This window comes from Thamnophis sirtalis, unplaced genomic scaffold (genome assembly GCF_051295495.1).
Source record: "Thamnophis sirtalis isolate CommonGarterSnake01/CBP01778 unplaced genomic scaffold, rThaSir2_p1.2 scaffold_7, whole genome shotgun sequence".
Lineage (NCBI taxonomy): Eukaryota > Metazoa > Chordata > Lepidosauria > Squamata > Natricidae > Thamnophis > Thamnophis sirtalis.
The window spans coordinates 39,921,589-39,939,874 of NW_028261387.1; the positions used below are offsets into that span (position 1 = coordinate 39,921,589).

The following is an 18,286-nucleotide window of genomic DNA, read 5'->3' on the forward strand; positions in this document are numbered from 1 at the left end:
TTTATTCCATCCTATCACAATCAACCCATGTAGTTTATAATCCAATTATATGCAGGATAAAAATATATATAAAACAATACAATAATAATATCACAACCTATTGTTAATTATTGTAATACTGTAATCCTTCATCCACATTTATTTTTAGTGCTTCATCATTCTAAACTAGACAATGGGGGAAATGACTAAGAGCCTTCCAGAATAGTCCAGAATGGCGCGAGCCCCCAAAATGCAATGTGAGCATCCCCCCATGCATGCATGTGCGCATCCCCCACATGTGCCCCACTCTCGTGCATGCATGGCAGAGAGCCGAAGACCAACTGGCCAGCGGGAGGTGCATGCGCATGCATGGTGGAACTGGGCTGGGGCGACGGATGGCGTGCCTGCAGAGAGGGCTCTGTGTTCCACCTATGGCACATGTGCCATAGGTTCAACATCATGGATATAGAGTAAATTACAGTAATTCAGCAGAAAGGATGGGAGTGACTGCCCTTAGTGCCCCCTACTCCAGGAAACACCACATCTCTCACACCAGAAAAATTGGATGAAGATCAACCTGGTTGTAGCCTCTACTTGGTCCTCAAGCAAAAGCCATCAGCACAAGAAGGTCCCCCAAGGTACTCTTTCAAATTAAGGACAATCCAGCCCAGAAATAAAGCCTTTCCAGTGGTATCCAATTAATAACTGCAGTAGAAGGGAATGTGCTCACCTGCAAACACTGGACAAATCAGAAAGCTTCACTGTCGAATATTAGCATTCAAACAAGAGATCAAATGATTAAAATACATTAATTTTTGTTAGCATTATGATGTATAACAGAAGCTGTCTGTTGTGGAAGTACCATAAAAGACTATGGCTTGTGAAATGGTACTAATGTGTAGATCAGCCCTTTAAACATGCCCAAATACTAATTTACCAATAAAGCCATAAAAATGAAACTATATGCACTTTTTTCATGGATTAAGAATTTACTAATTGTATAAGCAAATGTACATAGATTAATAAAACAGAATGGAATTACATAACCTCTAAAGTTGTGGGAATTTTTATTAATTTGTCAAGAATGGTTTCAGTAAAGTTGCATGTGAATCAATATGTTTTTTCTTATATTCCATTGGGAAAATGAGCTCATTTTTTTCCCTTTTGGATTTATTTAGGTACGGCACAAAGTATCGGATCAAATCATGGCCCTGAAGATGAATACACTAAGCAGCAATCGTGCAAACATGTTGAAAGAAGTTCAGCTCATGAATAGGCTTTCACATCCAAACATATTAAAGTAAGAAAAGGTGTGTGTGTGTTTGCATGTATGTGATAGTGTGCTTACAAGTGTAGGTGCAAATTTAATTTTAATTTTACTACATACCACATATATCCTTCATGTTTTAAATATTCAGAGAGTACTCTTTGGAAGCTCAGAAGCCAATGTTGTCTCGGGCTTATGTATATTCTTAGTTCCTTGTCTCTTTCTATTATTCTCAATCCTTTCCATTCCTCTATGCTATATTTCTGGGTCTCCTTTCTATTCACTTGCCTCCCAGATCAAATACATTTCTGAAAATATTAGTGAAAAGCACTCAAAGGATAGCTTCACCAAGCATTTTAGCCCAAACAAATCACACCTTCAAAGTGTTAAGGAATTGGAGTCAAGGTGTGACTAATTGAAGATCTTACCATCTAACTTCTATGCATGTAGAGACAGCACTTCCCCTGGGATTGATAGGAGTGAAGAGGATATATGTGCATGTGTATGCAGATATAATCATAGAAAGCTGTTTAATCAGTATTCTTATAGCACAGCTGCATTTTAATGCTTCCTTTGCTTTAGTGACCTGTGTCACTAAAAGAGCCCCTTTGAATCCTTTGCACAGTCCTGTAAAATGTAGATCCTGGGATCTAACCTACACAGAAAGGAGATTGGGTTCTGTTCATATCTGTTCCTTAGACATCTATTTAAAATATAAGGACCAAAAGTATTGGAGTAGGATATACGAAATGTCCAGTCTAAATATTGATGTACATATAGGGTTCATTCTTTTGTACACTGAACCTATTGAAAATTGGTACAAAGGTCTAACGAAGTAAGTATGGCTTGCATGAATTGCTTTCCTAATCACTTTTATCTCTCAAATGCATTCTAGACTGATTAGGGAAACATGTTAAGTATGAGGAAACTTGCATTAATGTTACATGCCCTTGAAATGTGTTATGAAGGCTATTAACTTCTATTAACATGACTACTAATTTAATTTTTAGCTTGCACTGGAAATTTCTGTTGTATAACTGAACAGAATTCATGAAATGTTAAGAGAACATAAATTTATGAAACTTTATTTATTAATTTTTTATGCCACCCATTTCCCCTATAGGTGACTCTTGGCAGCTTGCAGATTATAAAAAGACAAGTAGAAAAATAATTAAAGTGTTAAAACTATTAAAATTCAAAACTATATTTTAAAAAACCAGGACTAAGAAGACAGCACAGTGGTAAGTGCTCTTCTTCAGGCCCCAAGCCAACTGGCAAAGCACAGTTTTAATACCTTTCCAGAAGGCCAAAAGAGTGGTAGCAGTTCTCACATCTCTTGGTAGAATATTCCACAGGGATGGGGCCATGGCAGAAAAGGCTCGTCTCCCTGATCCTGCCTGCCAGAATTCCTTAGCAGATGCATCTCTAGCAGGCTTCTTCCGCTGGCGCCAGTGGGACAAGCTAGTCCCATTGGGGTGAGATGGCCTCTCAGATAAGTGATGGCAGTTTGTCCAACTTTAAACGGTAGTAGCAAGAATAAACAAAAACTCAACATGTACAGCTGTAAATATTTATGATGTTTGGTATCTATTAAAAAAACCTAAAGCAAATTCCATTCATATTTTATGCTTCCTAGAATACGTATTCCTATTTTTAAAGTCTTTTAAAATAATAAAAATAGAAAAATAGAAGTGCAATGGTGGATATTGGATCTTTTCTCTTTTATGTGACTTGGAATCATGGAAATAATAAATATTTTGATATAATGTATTGTCTTAAAATATAATACAGAGTAGTCTGTATGCAGGCCATATCTAACCACCAGCCTGCATTTTTCTCCACATCATGCAGCTTAAATTCAGTGGCAAAGTAGATTATCTTTGGCTTTTCATTCTAGCAAAAATAAGAGTAGAATTTGATACTCCATGCTTCTGTGAGGGAAAATGCATCTCTTTTCATTCCTATTTTCTTGAGCTAATATTTTTGGCCTTGCTCTTCTGTCCTAATGATATCACCAAGAAACTTCCCTGAAATTTTCAAATGGCAAGATCATTTTTTTAAAAAAATTATTGGCTACTAGACAATTTGCTATTTCTTTGGTACATCCAGATTATAGCTATTTACATTCTTGTTTTGAAAGATAGAGGTACAGGCTGGGAATGTACTTCTTTCTTCAATCTCACCTCAGGGGATAAGATGTTCCAAAGGGCAGGAGCCACATCAGAAAAGGCTCTTCTGGAGTCCAGCAGCCAAAGTTCCCTGACCAACAGGGCCCACAGCATGCCCCTCTGCCAGTATCAGTGGGATGGGCCCGTACCATTGGGATGAGATGATTCCTCAAGTAACCTGGGCCTATGGCCCACATGCAGGCCTTTAAAGGTAATAGCCAACATCTTTAATTGCACCAGGAAATAATGTGACAGTCAGTGAAGCTCACAGAGCAGTGATGTAACATGGATCACCCTAGGGACCCCAAGAACTGCCCATGCAACTGCACTTTGATGAGTTGTAGCTTCTTAATGGACTTCAAGGGTAGCCTCATGTAAGTGTATTGCAATATTCTAAATGTGGGGTGACCAGGGCTTAAATGACTAATACAAGGACTCCCTATGAAGGAAGGACCACAACTAGCATGCAATACAAAGTTGTGAAAAGGGTCTCTTAGCTGTGACTGCCACCTGCTCTTTGAGATCCAGGAGAACCCTAAAGTTGCAGACCAGGTATGTTTGGAGTAGTGCAATAGTTCCCAACCTTTTTTTGGCCATGCCCCAGTAAGCATCTCTAAAATCCTGATGACAACCCTGTGACATATAATTCTTACTTTACTCAAAAAGTGAACTCTACTCACGCAAAAGAAGCCTAAAAGTCATTAATGTGGTTTAAGCAAAGTTCAAATTGCCCTTATTAAAAATCAAATTGCCCCCCCTGTGGGGCATGGGCTCCACATTGGGAATCACTGGGGTAGTGCAACCCCATCCAGAATTAACATCTTGAAGCTCTGTGCCTCCAAACCCATTCAGTTTTGCCAGGATTCAGGCGAAGCCTGTTGTCCCCATCTAGGCCACCAGAGCCTCCAGGTACCGTGAGAGGACAATGACAGCAAAGACCCGGAGGTTTTCACTGACCAGGAAAGGCAAGGATCTAATTGACAGGTGATTGCATCTCTCAAAGCTTCACCCCCCAAGGAAAGTGTAATAAGTTTTTCCTGCCCATTGCAGAGGATTGATGCTCTTTGTGGTCCTTTCCAACTCAATCATTCTATGATTGACATTAATATTTAAAAAAACATGAACATGAAATCTCAAGATTAAAAAAATAAAAACAAGCATTTAAGTAGATAATAAACTAAGTCACGCATGATTTGTGTGTTCTCTAAATGAATCAGCTTAGTTTGGGAGAAAATGAAGTTATAAAATCAGAATAAATAGTTATGCTTCCAAAACAAGCATGTTTAATTTTGTATCCAACTTGGAATGTATTGTTAGTCATTCTTTTAACCCTGTATTGTCAGACTTAAATTATTAAAGCATCTTGATATGACATACGCTTATTCAAAGATTTTAATTTTAAAAATTAAGTTACATTAATTTTTTTTTCCTTTGATTTTTGTGAGTCACCCAGAATTATTGAAAATTGGGTAGTATACAGATTTAATAGATTAGTAATCATCATCACTGCCTATTCTATGCCAATACATTATAACATCCTACGTTCTTGGGAAGAACTTGAACTTGAAGGCCAGCACCAGCTAAAGAATTGGCAGCTCTGATTTCACATTATTGTGTATACAATGGCAACTTTGCCAAAGTTTAGCTATATATTACAGAACATTCAGCATTGACATTGGTAAAATTTATGAATCACTTGCTTATTATTGTAAACAGATGATTGAGTTATTACTACTTGGGTTATGCCTCCATAGTTGAACATAGCTGATAGTAGTTTTCTGTTAGAAATGAGCTTTTAATACATGTATTTTACAGAAATGACTTTAGCCTATTTCTTTGTATCTGGTATTTATTTGTTTTATAACTCTGCTAAGGAAAATATAATTTTCTTTGCATTTGAAACCAGTATTGTTTATCAGTACTGGGAAAGTTCTCTATCAAAAGCCTTGGGAAATTGTTGTCAGAATAGATAGTATTGAGCTAAATGGATCAGTGATCAGAGTCTGCATATAACTTGATATGGCAACCTTATCAATGCTGATAAGATGTAGTTGTTGATCGGTATACATTATCTTTGATTATTGTCATGGATGAACTATCTGAAAGAACTGGGGATGTTTCATCTAGAGAAAATAAAATGGTGGAAAGGCATGATATTGCATTCAGATACATAGGAAAGATAACTTGAAAGGATGATATTTTTCAGAATAAAAAATAGTTTTCTGATAATCTAGCACGTGCTCTTTTTCTATTTGTAATGCCTTTAATTCCGCAGTTCTTCATTTTTTTTCTTTGCTTTGTCTTTGTAAAAATTGTGGCTAGAATCTCTTCAAGTATCTAAATTCCCCAAAATAAGAAACGCTAGAAATATTTTATGTGTAGTTATTTTTTACTTTACTTTTCATTCTACCTTTATTTTATAAATAACTCAAGGCAGTGAACATAAGTGATGCCTCTTTCTCCTCCAATTTTTCCCCACAACAACAATTCTTTGAAGTGAGTTGGAGAATTGTGACTGGCTGAGAATTGCTTTATAGTTACACAAATCTAACAATTCACTTGCTAATTAAACCCATTTTGAGCAAATTAAACACAGCAGAAATGAGTCATTCCAAATGTTCCTTTTTATATTTCATCTGCTTTTGTTTATTACAAAAGAACAATCCATATTTTGGGAGTATTATTGTATATTAGGAAACAATAGAAATCTTGTAATTCTTTCAGCAAATTTTGCAGAACAATATAGATTGGAAAAGTATCTGGATCAGATAATGTACTTCTGAATCAACCATAATAAGATTTTTAAAATTAAAATACTAAAATAAAGCTGTGAAAGTAAAATTCAGACATATCATGTAAACTGTCCTTCAGATGGGGAATCTTGCAAAAGAGCTTTATATGGACATAGAGATCTGATAATCCTTTTATTTGCTAATTATTCCAACACACTTTTAAAGCCACCACTCCTATTTTACACTATTGTTATCATTTGCAAATTGTTTCAGCGTAGTATTGTTTACCTGCTAGTGAGTTTGGAGTTTCAAAGAGCATCTTTTTCTAAAGATAGTTGACTCCAGAAGATGTCAGTCCTTCAATGTTAGCTTTTTTCTGCTCTAAAGGCCCTTTACTGCATTTATTGCCCTTAAAACATTTAATACTCTATGAATTAGCAGCTTTTCCCTTTTCCAACAGAAAGCAAATAAGTTTCTGGAGTTCCTTTCCAATACATGCCTAGTCCATGTGTTCATCACATGTATTTGCATATGTTTCTGGTAACATGCAAAATGCTTTGCTTCACAGACTTCTATGGAGGTAATTAAAAGGGAAGATTCAGTTTTAAAATTAATTAGCACAAGAGATTTCAAAAGCCTTCTCTTCATTATGTGCCAGATCAGCACTGCAGAGTGAACCCTAGGTATGCAATACTATTTTTTTAAAAAATCTATGAGGTGTTCCTCCAGCAAATTCAGAGCTGATCAAGAATTGAAGGTTAAGGAAACTTTATGTCATATCTGATTTGCAGTCACTAAGCAAGGTAGAAAAAATCATATTTGGAAGAGCTGATAACTTGATTTCTATAGTTCTTCCTTTATGTAACCAAATATGTAACTTGCTTTTCCACTTTGACAGCCAGACTTTTCTCTTCCCAAAACTGACTAGCAACAAAAGGATTAAAAAGTTGCAATTAAATTAAAACACTGAGGTAGTACTTTGATTAAGATCTCAGTAAACAGGAAATAAGTACTCATAAGAAATAAGTTTAAGTCCTTTAATTACTACCATCTTAGATTATTTATAATTTTATAGGTTAAAAAACTATACTTGAATTACGGTATGTTTGGAAAGCATTTTTGAATAGTGAGATATTTCATTTTGTAGATTCTGTTAACTACACTGAGAATTTAGAATTTAAATAAATTTTCACTAAAGTTTTATGTGCAATTTGAAATTATGGATCAATATCTCTAAATAATATTTCTGGCTGCAAAATTGTTTTCCTAACTATATGAAGTCGTACCTAGTAACTAGTATATGTATGCTGTTTAGATTAAACTTAAGAAATTTTGGGAACTTAATTTCTATAATAAAATTGGTTTTCCACTGCATCTTAATATGTTTGTTTCTGAAAAGCTGACATAGAAAAATAAAAATGTCATAACTTTGACATTCAGTAAGCATTTTCTATTTTTACAAAGAGGTTGTGAAAGTAAGTTTTGAAAAACAAAAAAGAGGTTTTTAGCATTATGTTCCATAATTAATGACATTTCCTTTGAAACTGAATATTCCAGAAAATAATTATAACCACTTTATAATAACACAAGCAGAACCACTTGAAAATAAAGAATCCATGTGCTACACTAATCCACTCCTTGTTTCCAGTTTAAGACTTAACTTTAATTACAAAATGAAGTAGTAGTCTTGCTCCCTCTCCCCGTAGATATAAACTGATTTTCTTATTTTTGCTTATGTTCTTATTTTTTCTGGACTCTAATTTGATTAATTTGAGGATGTATTTGATCTTGTGAATCCTGAGGAAGTGAACAGCAGTTTACACTGTGGCCCTTTCTGATTGGTGAAAACTTGTGGGGAGGTGACAGGAGTTACGTTGGGACAATAGTGAATTCATCTTTGAGAGGTGAGGTATTAGTACCCTCTTTGAAACCTTCTTCTTCACGAAACTATAATTTCGTCTGATATACTGGACAATTTTTGTGGGAAGGCGATAGAGAAAGTGAATGGATTGCATAGTAATAGGTCATCTTGAGAAGACTGAAATTGAGGCAGAGTGACCTTCATGCTTCTGTTTGATCTGTCTGTAGCTTTTGATAGCATCAATCATGATATATTTTTGAGATATCTCAGGGGAATGTTAGAAGCAGGGGGGCATTGTTTTCTCCTCCTTTCTAAAGGGACAGCTTCATTTAGTATGGTAGGAAAAGACTGAGACCTGTGCTCTCCTCAATTGTAGGATGCCACAGGGCTCACTGTTCTCCTACTTCTGTTTACTATATACATCAGTGGTGGGTTCCTACTGGTTCGGCCCGGTTCAGCTGAACTGGTACTGGTTTGGTGACCTGGGTCACTGGAACCGGCAGTGATCCAGGCCTGCCACTCCCCCAAACCGGTTTTCCCTTGTTTTTGGCTTCTGAGCATGCACAGAAGCATTTTTATAGTACTACGCCTTTGAACGCTGTACGACCACAAGCAAACCGGCAGTAGCAGCTGCCGGAACCCACCTTGATACACATAACACTACAGCAAAATCTGTTGATACAAGCCTAGATTTTATTGATATGTTGATGATAACTTGACCCCCGATGATCCTGTCAAAGTGCTCCCCACTTTGAAGGTTGACTGGTCTGAATGGGGAGGAACAAGATTCTCCATCAGCAAGATGGAGTGGTTTGGGGCTTGAAGGCCTAATAATTTCAGTGAGGTTCGATTGGTAGATCTGGAAAAGATTGCATTTTCCTAAATAGAGCTGATTTTTAGGAGGATAGGGATGCTCTTGTATTCATAGCTCCTGCTTAAAGAGCAAGTGATAGCTGTGGTCAGGAGAGCTTTTGCACAGCTTTATGTTGTGCAGCAATTGCAGGCTTTTCTGGAAGGGAAGAAATTAGTCTTAGTCATTCGTGCCTGAATTACCCCTTGATTGGACTACTATTGCAATGCATGCCATATGGGATGCCCTTAAAAATATTTGGAAACTGTAACTGGTTCAGAATACGGTAGCAAGACTAGTTTTAGGTATATTTTATGTCCCCCACAAGACATCTCTACTGCAAGAACTGCACTGGCTGCCATTTAGCTTTCAGGTGCAATTCAAGATGCTGACTATCACCTTTAAAAGCCGTCCAAAGTTCATGGTATATTTAGGACTGCTTTCTCCCAGTATATCTATCCTCTACAACAGTGGTCCCCAACCTTTTTATCGCCGCGGACCAGTCAGCCTGTGATAATTTTACCGTGGCCCGCTGAGCGCGCGCAGGGGTGGGGGGGCGTTATTCGCGATGACACATTGATTGTTTATATATCATATATATTTCATTTATATATCATAAAATGTTAGATGTTGCATTATTTTCAATATGAATTTGTAAATATATGCCAAATAGATTGCAATCGCTTTCTGGACTTCCTTTAAATTTGCAGGTAAATGCTGCAATAGATATATATCTCCCATCAGATTGATGATCACCCAAAAATGTTATTCATTGAATTCACTGTGAATCCTTTCTTAGTAAGTGCATTCAAGCCAGCCTACTACTAGCTGGTAGCCTCTCTGTCCATTCACCAAATTATCTGGGACAGGGGTGTCAGAGTGACATCGAAAATGTCAAGGTAATAGCCATGACTATGAAATTAAAAGCCTATTTATTCTTTTATTTGCATCACATAAAAACCAAGATGATTCCCATCTTGAATTTTTCTAAATACATCCTACATACAACCATGATGCAGGAGTTTTCATTCAGCAAGAAAAAGGAACCGGTGACTTGAGCCAAGTCAACATCTGGAAATCTTATCCCAGTCATATCCAACCTAGCTTATTTTTTGAGATCACCTCAAGGCGAGCTGGAGCGGGACACGCTGCGCCACGAGTTGGAGAGCTTGGAGAGGCTGAGCGCGCAACTTGGAGAGCTGCGTCTCCGCCGCCTGGAGCCCGAGCTGGCCCGGCGGCAGCAGCAGCTGGAGGGGCTGTGGGCTGACTGCGCCGCTCTGGAGGCGCTGCTGGAGCAGCTCCTGGCCGAGCACGAAGGGCTGCAGGAAGCGCGCAAGCAGCGGCCGGCCGCGCTGCTGTCTGCCCCGCGCGTCCTCCGGGCCGGGCGCTCCGAGAAGCGGCAGTTGGCCTCCGAGTACGCGCTGGTGCTGAGCTGGAGCTGCGCGCAGAGCCTGGAGCGATACGAGGCCGAGTTGCGGGCGCTGCAGGAGCTGGAAGGGGGCCGCCTGGGCCAACAGGACCTGCGCAAGCTGCGCACGCAGAACCAGGAGAGCCGCCGGCGCCTCGAGGAGCTGTGGCGCTGCTGCCGGGAGCTTTGCGCGCTGGGCGAGCGGCTGGAAGAGGAGCGGCTGGCGCAGCAGAAGAGTCACGGCGCCCAGCTGCAGCGATCATGGCTGCGCGGCCCGGTGCCAGGTACTCCACGGCCCGGCACCGGGCCGCGGACCGGGGGTTGGGGACCACTGTTGTAGAGTCTACAAGATATAATGTGGGGTTTATTACATATGCCCTTGATTGGAGACTGCCATTTCATGGATCATAGAAGCGTGACTTCTCAGTCAGTATCTTATAGAAAGTTATCCCCTCCCCAAACATTCAAATAGTTCCTTCTCCTTAAACTATGAAAACCTGGCTATTTTGTCTAAATGAAGGGCCAGTTCTCTCTTACTATCCCTCCTGAGAAAGAATTAATCTTGTTTACATGTATCTACTTAGATGTGCATTATTATAATATTTTGTTTCTAAATTTGATTTGTATTGTTTTTAATCCCAATTACCGTATTTCCACCCATATAACCCGCCCACGCAAATAACCCGCCCACGCATATAACCCGCGGGTTTTCCGGATCGTGTAAAATATCTTCCGTATACCCCGCCCACGCATATAACCCGCCCACGCATATAACCCGCCCACGCATATAACCCGCCCACGCATATAACCCGCGACGAGTAAGAGAGAAGGGAAACAGCTGAGATGGGGGGGGAAGAAACGGAGAAACAAGCCTGCGCAAGCTGGGGAAGAGGAAAGGAACGGAGGAGAAGGAAACAGCTGAGATCGGGGTGGGGGAAGAAACGGAGAAACAAGCCTGCGCAAGCTGGGGAAGAGGAAAGGAACGGAGGAGAAGGAAACAGCTGAGATCGGGGTGGGGGAAGAAACGGAGAAACAAGCCTGTGTACCGGTAAGCCTCCGATCGTGTAAAATATCTTCCGTATACCCCGCCCACGCATATAACCCGCAGGGGGGCGCTGTGCATGTAAAAACCGCATATAACCCGCGGGTTATATGGGTGAAAATACGGTATGTACTGGTGAATTGTGTGCTCTTCACAGCAGGCTAATTGGAATGGCTTATAAACCTGGTAAATAAATAAAATAAACTCACTCCTGCTAGTAGTGCTGAGAATTAACTGCAATTCAAGACAGATTTTCATAGATACTAACTTTATCTTATAACTTATCAACGATTTGGTTTTTCGGGTTTCATGATACTTAAACTGGACCTCAATTTTCAAATTCAGTTTATAAAATTCTTTAAAAATGATATCAGCTGTGTTAGAAAATGGCTAGGTAACAGAAGGAATAGCAGTTACTAAAATGGCAAAATACCACAGAAACATTTCACAGAGGTACTTGTCTGATGTTAAAAGAAAAGCAACTTATTGCCCAAGAACTGAATGGTGGCAGTAATGTCTAAACCAGTGGTTCCCAATCTTTCTGGCTCTGTGGACTGGCAGAAGTAGTAGTTTTGGGAGGGGGAGGAGGATGGTTTTTGCCTGCCACTTGCACGGCCCAGTTTCCAATGGACCACAGCCCAGTATGTACCAGGCCAAGGACCAGGGGTTGGGGATCCCTGGTTTAAACCATAAAGTAGAAAGCCAGTTCATTGTTGGTTCTTATTCATAATCATGCTTCAGACTCCATTCTTTATTCTGCCTTCTGCTCCTGGACTGCATAATTCCGTTTCATTCATTGTGACCTCTCCATTCCCACAGGAACTGTTTCTTCTCCTTCTCCCTCTTTTATGCTTTTTTTAAAGTTTTGGAAAATGATTAGTAAACAACTGAACTCTGGATTCCTTTCACTTTGAATAATATTTTATGTACATGTGAGACTCAAAGATGTATTGTGGATGGAGGCCAAAGTTCAGCTGCTTTCTAGCCAGAAAAGGTGATTTTATAAAATCAATAAATAAATTCTCTTTTCTCCAATTCTTCCTTAAAAAATATAGAGAAAGGAGGGTTGGTGAGCAACTAAAAAGATGTGTTCATATGCAGTAAGGCCTATAAATGCCATATAATTACATTCTAGCATATCAAACCAATTCTTTCAATTAATGTATTATTTTATAATAAATAGGTCACACCTTTTCTAATTTTGCTATGATGTTTTATTATTACTGCATGTAAAATTATGTGTATTCTTTTGACTAGAAGTCTTTAGAATTGTTTATCACTGTTTAACAAAGAAATGTTTGGTACTCTGCTTAAAATGAGAGATGGTATACTTATCTATATCCACATTATTCCAGTTCTAATTGATTAACAACTTTGTATCATACAGGTCGTGCTGAACTTACTACCACAATTGAGTCCAAAATTTCTGTTGCTAAGTGAAACTTTTGTTAAGTTTTGCCCCATTTAATAACCTTTCTTGGCACAGTTGTTAAGTGAATCACTGCCCTTGTTAAATTAGTAACTCGGTTGTTAAAGGAATCTGGCTTCCCCATTGACTTTGCTTATCAGAAGGTTGCGAAAGGAGCTATCATGACTCCTGGACACTGCCATTATCATAAATATAAGTAAATCGAGAAACATCTGAATTTTGATCACATGACCATGGGGATGTTGTAATGGTCATGTGCAGTGGTGGATTTCAAAAAAAATTCGAACCTACTTTGTGGGTGTGGCTTGCCGGCCATGTGTTCTCTCTCTCTCTCTTTCCTTCCTTTTGTCTCTCTGTCCCTTTTTTCTTTTTTTCTTTCATTTCTCTCTCACTTTTTCTTTCATTTCTCTCTCACTTTTTCTTTCTTTTTTTCTTTTTTTCTTTTTTTATTTCTTTCTTTCTTCCTTTCTTTCTCTTTCTCATTCTCTCTCTGTGTGAGTCTGTGTGTGTGTGTGTGTGTGTGTGTGTCTTTGTGTGTGTGTCTTTGCCTCTCCCTCCCTCCCTCCCTCCCTCCGTGTCTCTCTATGTCAGTGGTGGGTTTCAAAAATTTTTGGAACCTCTTCTGTAGGTGTGGCCTGCTTTCTGGGTCCACTGGTGGAACCTCTTCTAACTGGTTTGGTAGATTTGACGAACCGGTTCTACTGAATAGGTGCGAACTGGTAGGAACCCATCTCTGGTCATGTGTGAAAAATGGTCATAAGACTTTTTCGTAAAAAGTTTAAACTTTTTATGAAAATGTAAACAATACATTATATACATTCTGAAACTTCTACATATATTTAAGTATGGGACAATTGGAACTTATTTCCTATTCTCAAATACAATAGTTCATTATTTATACTTAAACTTACATACATAGCAGTATATTTAATTGTAGAACAGTTGTATAATGTTTTGGAACTGGTGTCATCCAATATTTCTTTTTTTTTTTAAACTGCATATGTACTGTAATGATTAAAAAATAATGAACCCCTGCAAAATCCACTGTTTCTGATTTAAGATTTTACTCCTGTTTTGTAGGTTTATGGGTGTCTGTGTACATCAAGGACAATTGCATGCCCTTACTGAGGTAAGCTGATTACCTCTCTTTCCCTCAGCTTTGCAACATTTCTTATGGTGATGCTAAACAATGTATTTAATGAAGTTGACTAGTATAGTTCTGACATACTGTAGGTACCATAGATACAAAATAGTACTTTCCAGTACACCCAATTCATGCAAATGGTGTAAAATGATACTATTATCAACAGTTGCTAAGAAAACAAAGAGTATAAGGAGAGTCATATGTTCACTTTCCCACTCACCAGGAGTCGTCTAAGAAAAGCAGTGTAGTCTTGGTGCTGTATTTATTTCTGAACACAAATCAAATTGGTTCAGGTAATACTTCTTAAAGTTTTTGTTCTGCAACTGCACCTCACCACCTTCTCAGTAGCCTTCCCCAGAAAGAGAAAGTTGAAAACTGATAACCTTTCAGGAAGTTGTCTTTGTTATTGTGTTAGAACTTGCTCAGATAATGCTTATTTCTGAGTAGATCAAAGCAAGTTTATCCTCCAGATGCATAGAAAATTCCTCAGAACAGCTCTGCAATTACTCTTCTAACTCATCCTTCCCAGTAGGCTACAGGGTTCTCCTTCTCACACATAGATACTACATTCATGTGAGCCAGTGTGTAAATATTAATCAGTGATTAGGCAGATAAAGTTTTATAGAATGATTGTAGCTGCTGTATTTAATCTGGCATGAACGTATTTTTAAATTTCTTATCAAAATAAAAAAATTGCCAGCATTACAGTTGAATCGTGTTTACCACTTCCAATTATATCATATGGCATTGAACTGAAATATCTCTTAAAGGCAACACAATTTTTAGAATATAAAGAGGGATATGAACATCTCATAGCACTTCTATAAATGACTGTATATCATTACGTGTAGTAAGTAGTGTTAATATAGAGTTGCAATGTATTTTGTATTGGTGTATATAGATTATGTTTTTATTTTTATGTTTTTATTGATTCTTTTTTAGCCATTCTTTTAATGGATCCTTTATTTTTATGTTTGATGCTATACAAAGATATGAATGGCTTCTTCTGTTCTTAGTTCCTTACATTTGTGTTCTGTCAGAAGCCTTGCAGCCCATAATAAAATGCTTAGTTTAGGCTTGTAAGCTAAAACATTAGGAAGATGCTTTGAGACTTTTTGATAAGGATCTTTATGTGCAGAAAAGATGTTTGATTTGTGAATTTTTACATAATCTTAATTGGAAAATGTTTATTCACTTATTTAACATGCACCTCATCTTATTGTTGCATACCCTTGTGGTAGTCTCTCCCCCCATTATATATTTTATTATGCTCTCATCATTAAACCTCCTAGTTTTAAAATATCTAAAATAACAATACTGGGTAGAATATGGAACAAGATATATACCAGTGGTAGGATTCACTTACCTTTGCTACTGGTTCGCAAATGTGAGCACACTCGCACTCCTTTCAGAATCAAGTGATTTGGTGGCAAATACATACTGCTTTGTTTGCTCTGGATCAGGGAAAAATCTGGACCATGTTCACCACTATTAAATGAAATATTGATTGTTGCATGAAAGCATTTTTGTTTGAAATGAAGTCATGCTGTAGTTTAAAAAAACCTTCATATTATTTTTGGCTTGGATCCTGTCTTCAAATGATTCAGATACTTTAGTGGTGAAGTCTCTTGAGATCTTAATGCATATTTCATGAAATTATTTTTAGTAACTGACATGGCTTTTTGAAAAAAATTGAACAGAGTTTACCACTTGTACTACACAAATAGAAGCTATTTTATTACCGAAATGTGATGGTGTTTTTCTTATTCAAGATTTATCTGTTGAATGTATATGTGGGTGCTTTATTTAAGAAAAAAACCTAAATGAAATAATTTTTACAAAGCACTGTTGAAGTGTCTGTCATTTTTTCTCACAATAAACTAGCTCTGATTCCTGGGGAAGGCCATCACAGAGCTTTAAATGATAAAGATCTTCTCTCCTCAGGCACTGAGGGTGAAAAGTTGTGGGGAGGTGGGAAATGGAAAATAGATTAGACATGAACAATTAAGAAATAGAGGGAGTGATAAGTAGTATCTTATTTTCTCAATGAAAGCTATCCTGAATGTCATTAAAAAAAAAAAAGTTCTGCCTTTAAAATCCTCTATAGTACTTTTGGCCATTTCATATTCTTAACATGTCCAAAGTACAATAGGCCAGCCCAGCAACTAATTTAAATGAATCAATGAGCTTTTTTAAATCAGTGGACATTTTAGATTTGTTTTAGAAATGGACTTTTGTGCTATATTATGAACTGAAAGTTTGAAACTATTTCTTCCAGAAGATATTAGCTATGTTCATTCAGTGAACCTGACTGAATAACTTCTCGACCTAATTTAATTTTCCAATATAAATTGTTTTATTGCATTTAGAGGAATTATTGAGTAACTTGTATTTTATACCTGAAACATTCCACTAAAATTATGTACTGATTTAATTGCTTCACAAAGTTTGATTTAATTGCTTCACAAAGTAGCAAAAGGCATATCCTACCTAACCTCAAGAAATGGTTTCATATTTAGCAAGAGCTTCAAAGTTATCTGAACTGTACACTACATCCTATAGATTAGTCTGGCAGTAATCATTGCAAAAGCAAGAACCTGCAATTCATGCTATAAATTGTTGCAAAGAGGAGTAGCCATGGTGGCACTGTTTCCTGCTTCTTTTTTAAAAGCTGTGAAGATGTTAGTCATCAAAGATTGTTTCCCCTATAATGAGAATTTTTAGGGAAATTTAAAATAACTACATCTGCAAAATTAAATATGTGGGCTATGTGTTCCATTTTTTTGCAGGATGATGTAATGCCTACAATCTGTGAGTGGCCTGTCATTCTTGTTCCTTGCCTCTGTAAAGATGCAAGGTGCACACAGATGGATACATTTTGGGATCATCCATGTAGTTTCTTATTGGATAGAATGCTTCCTGCATCCCCTGTCTCCCTACTCTATTTTGATCATCCCTAGTCATGGAAAAGCCCAGGAATGCTGCTTTGCCAGCATAAAACTCTCTGCTATGTGAAATACACTCCAACAACAAAGCTGATTTGGCAGAAGTAGCAGAGAAGCTTTTCTAGCTTTTTAGTGAGCTTGTTAATTGGTTCACAATGAATTCTTCCCTTGAAAGAGTCCCGTGACTGCCCGGTGCCTCCACAACACCTCTACACAATACCTGTTATTGCAGCCTCTGTGGGTGAATGTTTAATAAGGCACCATGCAGATACAGAAAAAGAGATGCCTGTTAGGGGAAGGAATTGGTAACTCCATAAATGTCATGCATATAAAACATAAAATGGTGACCAAAGGTTGCTTTCATTGTGAAAGGGAATAGGGCTTTAACACATTGATGGTGTTTTTTTGCATTCAGCTATTGGATAATTTAGGCTGAGAAGTGATTGGATGAAAGTTTTGTTCATGAACTGCATTGTCACAGAAAATAGGGAAGTGTGAATCGCAGTTGATGAGGATTGCAGGAGGCAAAATATGTACGGTAGTGTTGAAATTATTTGCAGATCAAATGGGTTGCAGTATGCCAGAGTTCATTTGTGAAGCAAGCTGTTTTGTAGCTTTACCTCCATTATGAGTCATTTCAAATGTAATATTAAATTATAACATGTGGCAGAACATCCCAACAAGCTATTTCTTTTCCTCCCCGCTTTACATGGAGTTTTTCCTCAATTTCTAGTTTTCGCTAATCTACTTCAAGACACAGTTTGAGAACTTGGATTGAAGTGGATTTGTGAATCATAATTTGGTAATGAGTACTAAGTATCGTATGTAATGAAATAAGCAGCAAGTTGACGATAATTATATGAAAAGCATCACAAGAATCTTGGTTGTCAGTTCTGATGCTAATACTTCTTAACTGAGTCATAGTCTATTCAGATTCTCCCCTGATTGCTCAGAAGATTTTATCTTCTTTCAGTAATGTGGTGAACAACAGTAATTTTTTTCCTTAAAAAAAAAAAGTCTTTAAGCTGCCTAATGTTTGAATTTGTGTACTTTTATTTAAAATAATGTGGCATATTTGGTATTTTAGCCACCCAGACATAAATAAATAGATGGCCTCAAATATTGAAATTAAAAATAAACATATACATAAATAAATAAATACATATGTGTTTCAACTGCAATCTAATTTTCTTCTATGTAAGCATTTAAAGTTTATTCTAAAAGGAAGAAGTCTCCAAGCCTCAGACAGTACTGTTTTGAAAACTTGATATTCTCTATTCTGCAACTTTGAACGTTCACTGTGTTTTATTACTTATGAGTATGTCAGCCTATAGAGTGAATCCACCCATATTATTTTACCACCATTATTATCTTAGATGTTTGCACATCTCTTAGAGTTCTGGTAATATAGGCTGTCACATGATTAGTATTGGGGGTATGCTATCTTTGGATGCTCTCAAA

At 37.5% G+C, this 18,286-nt stretch overlaps 1 protein-coding gene across 3 annotated transcripts in view; it reads left to right on the forward strand.

The window, feature by feature from the left end:
* TESK2 (testis associated actin remodelling kinase 2) overlaps positions 1-18,286 on the forward strand; it is a 76,106-nt gene that overhangs the window by 13,163 nt on the left and 44,657 nt on the right. For all 3 annotated transcript variants that reach the window (XM_087719768.1, XM_014071351.2, XM_087719766.1), the window contains exons 3-4: positions 1,158-1,279; positions 13,817-13,865. In XM_087719768.1, coding sequence (XP_087575894.1) covers positions 1,158-1,279; positions 13,817-13,865 — 171 coding nt within the window. The remainder of the gene's footprint in view (positions 1-1,157; positions 1,280-13,816; positions 13,866-18,286) is intronic.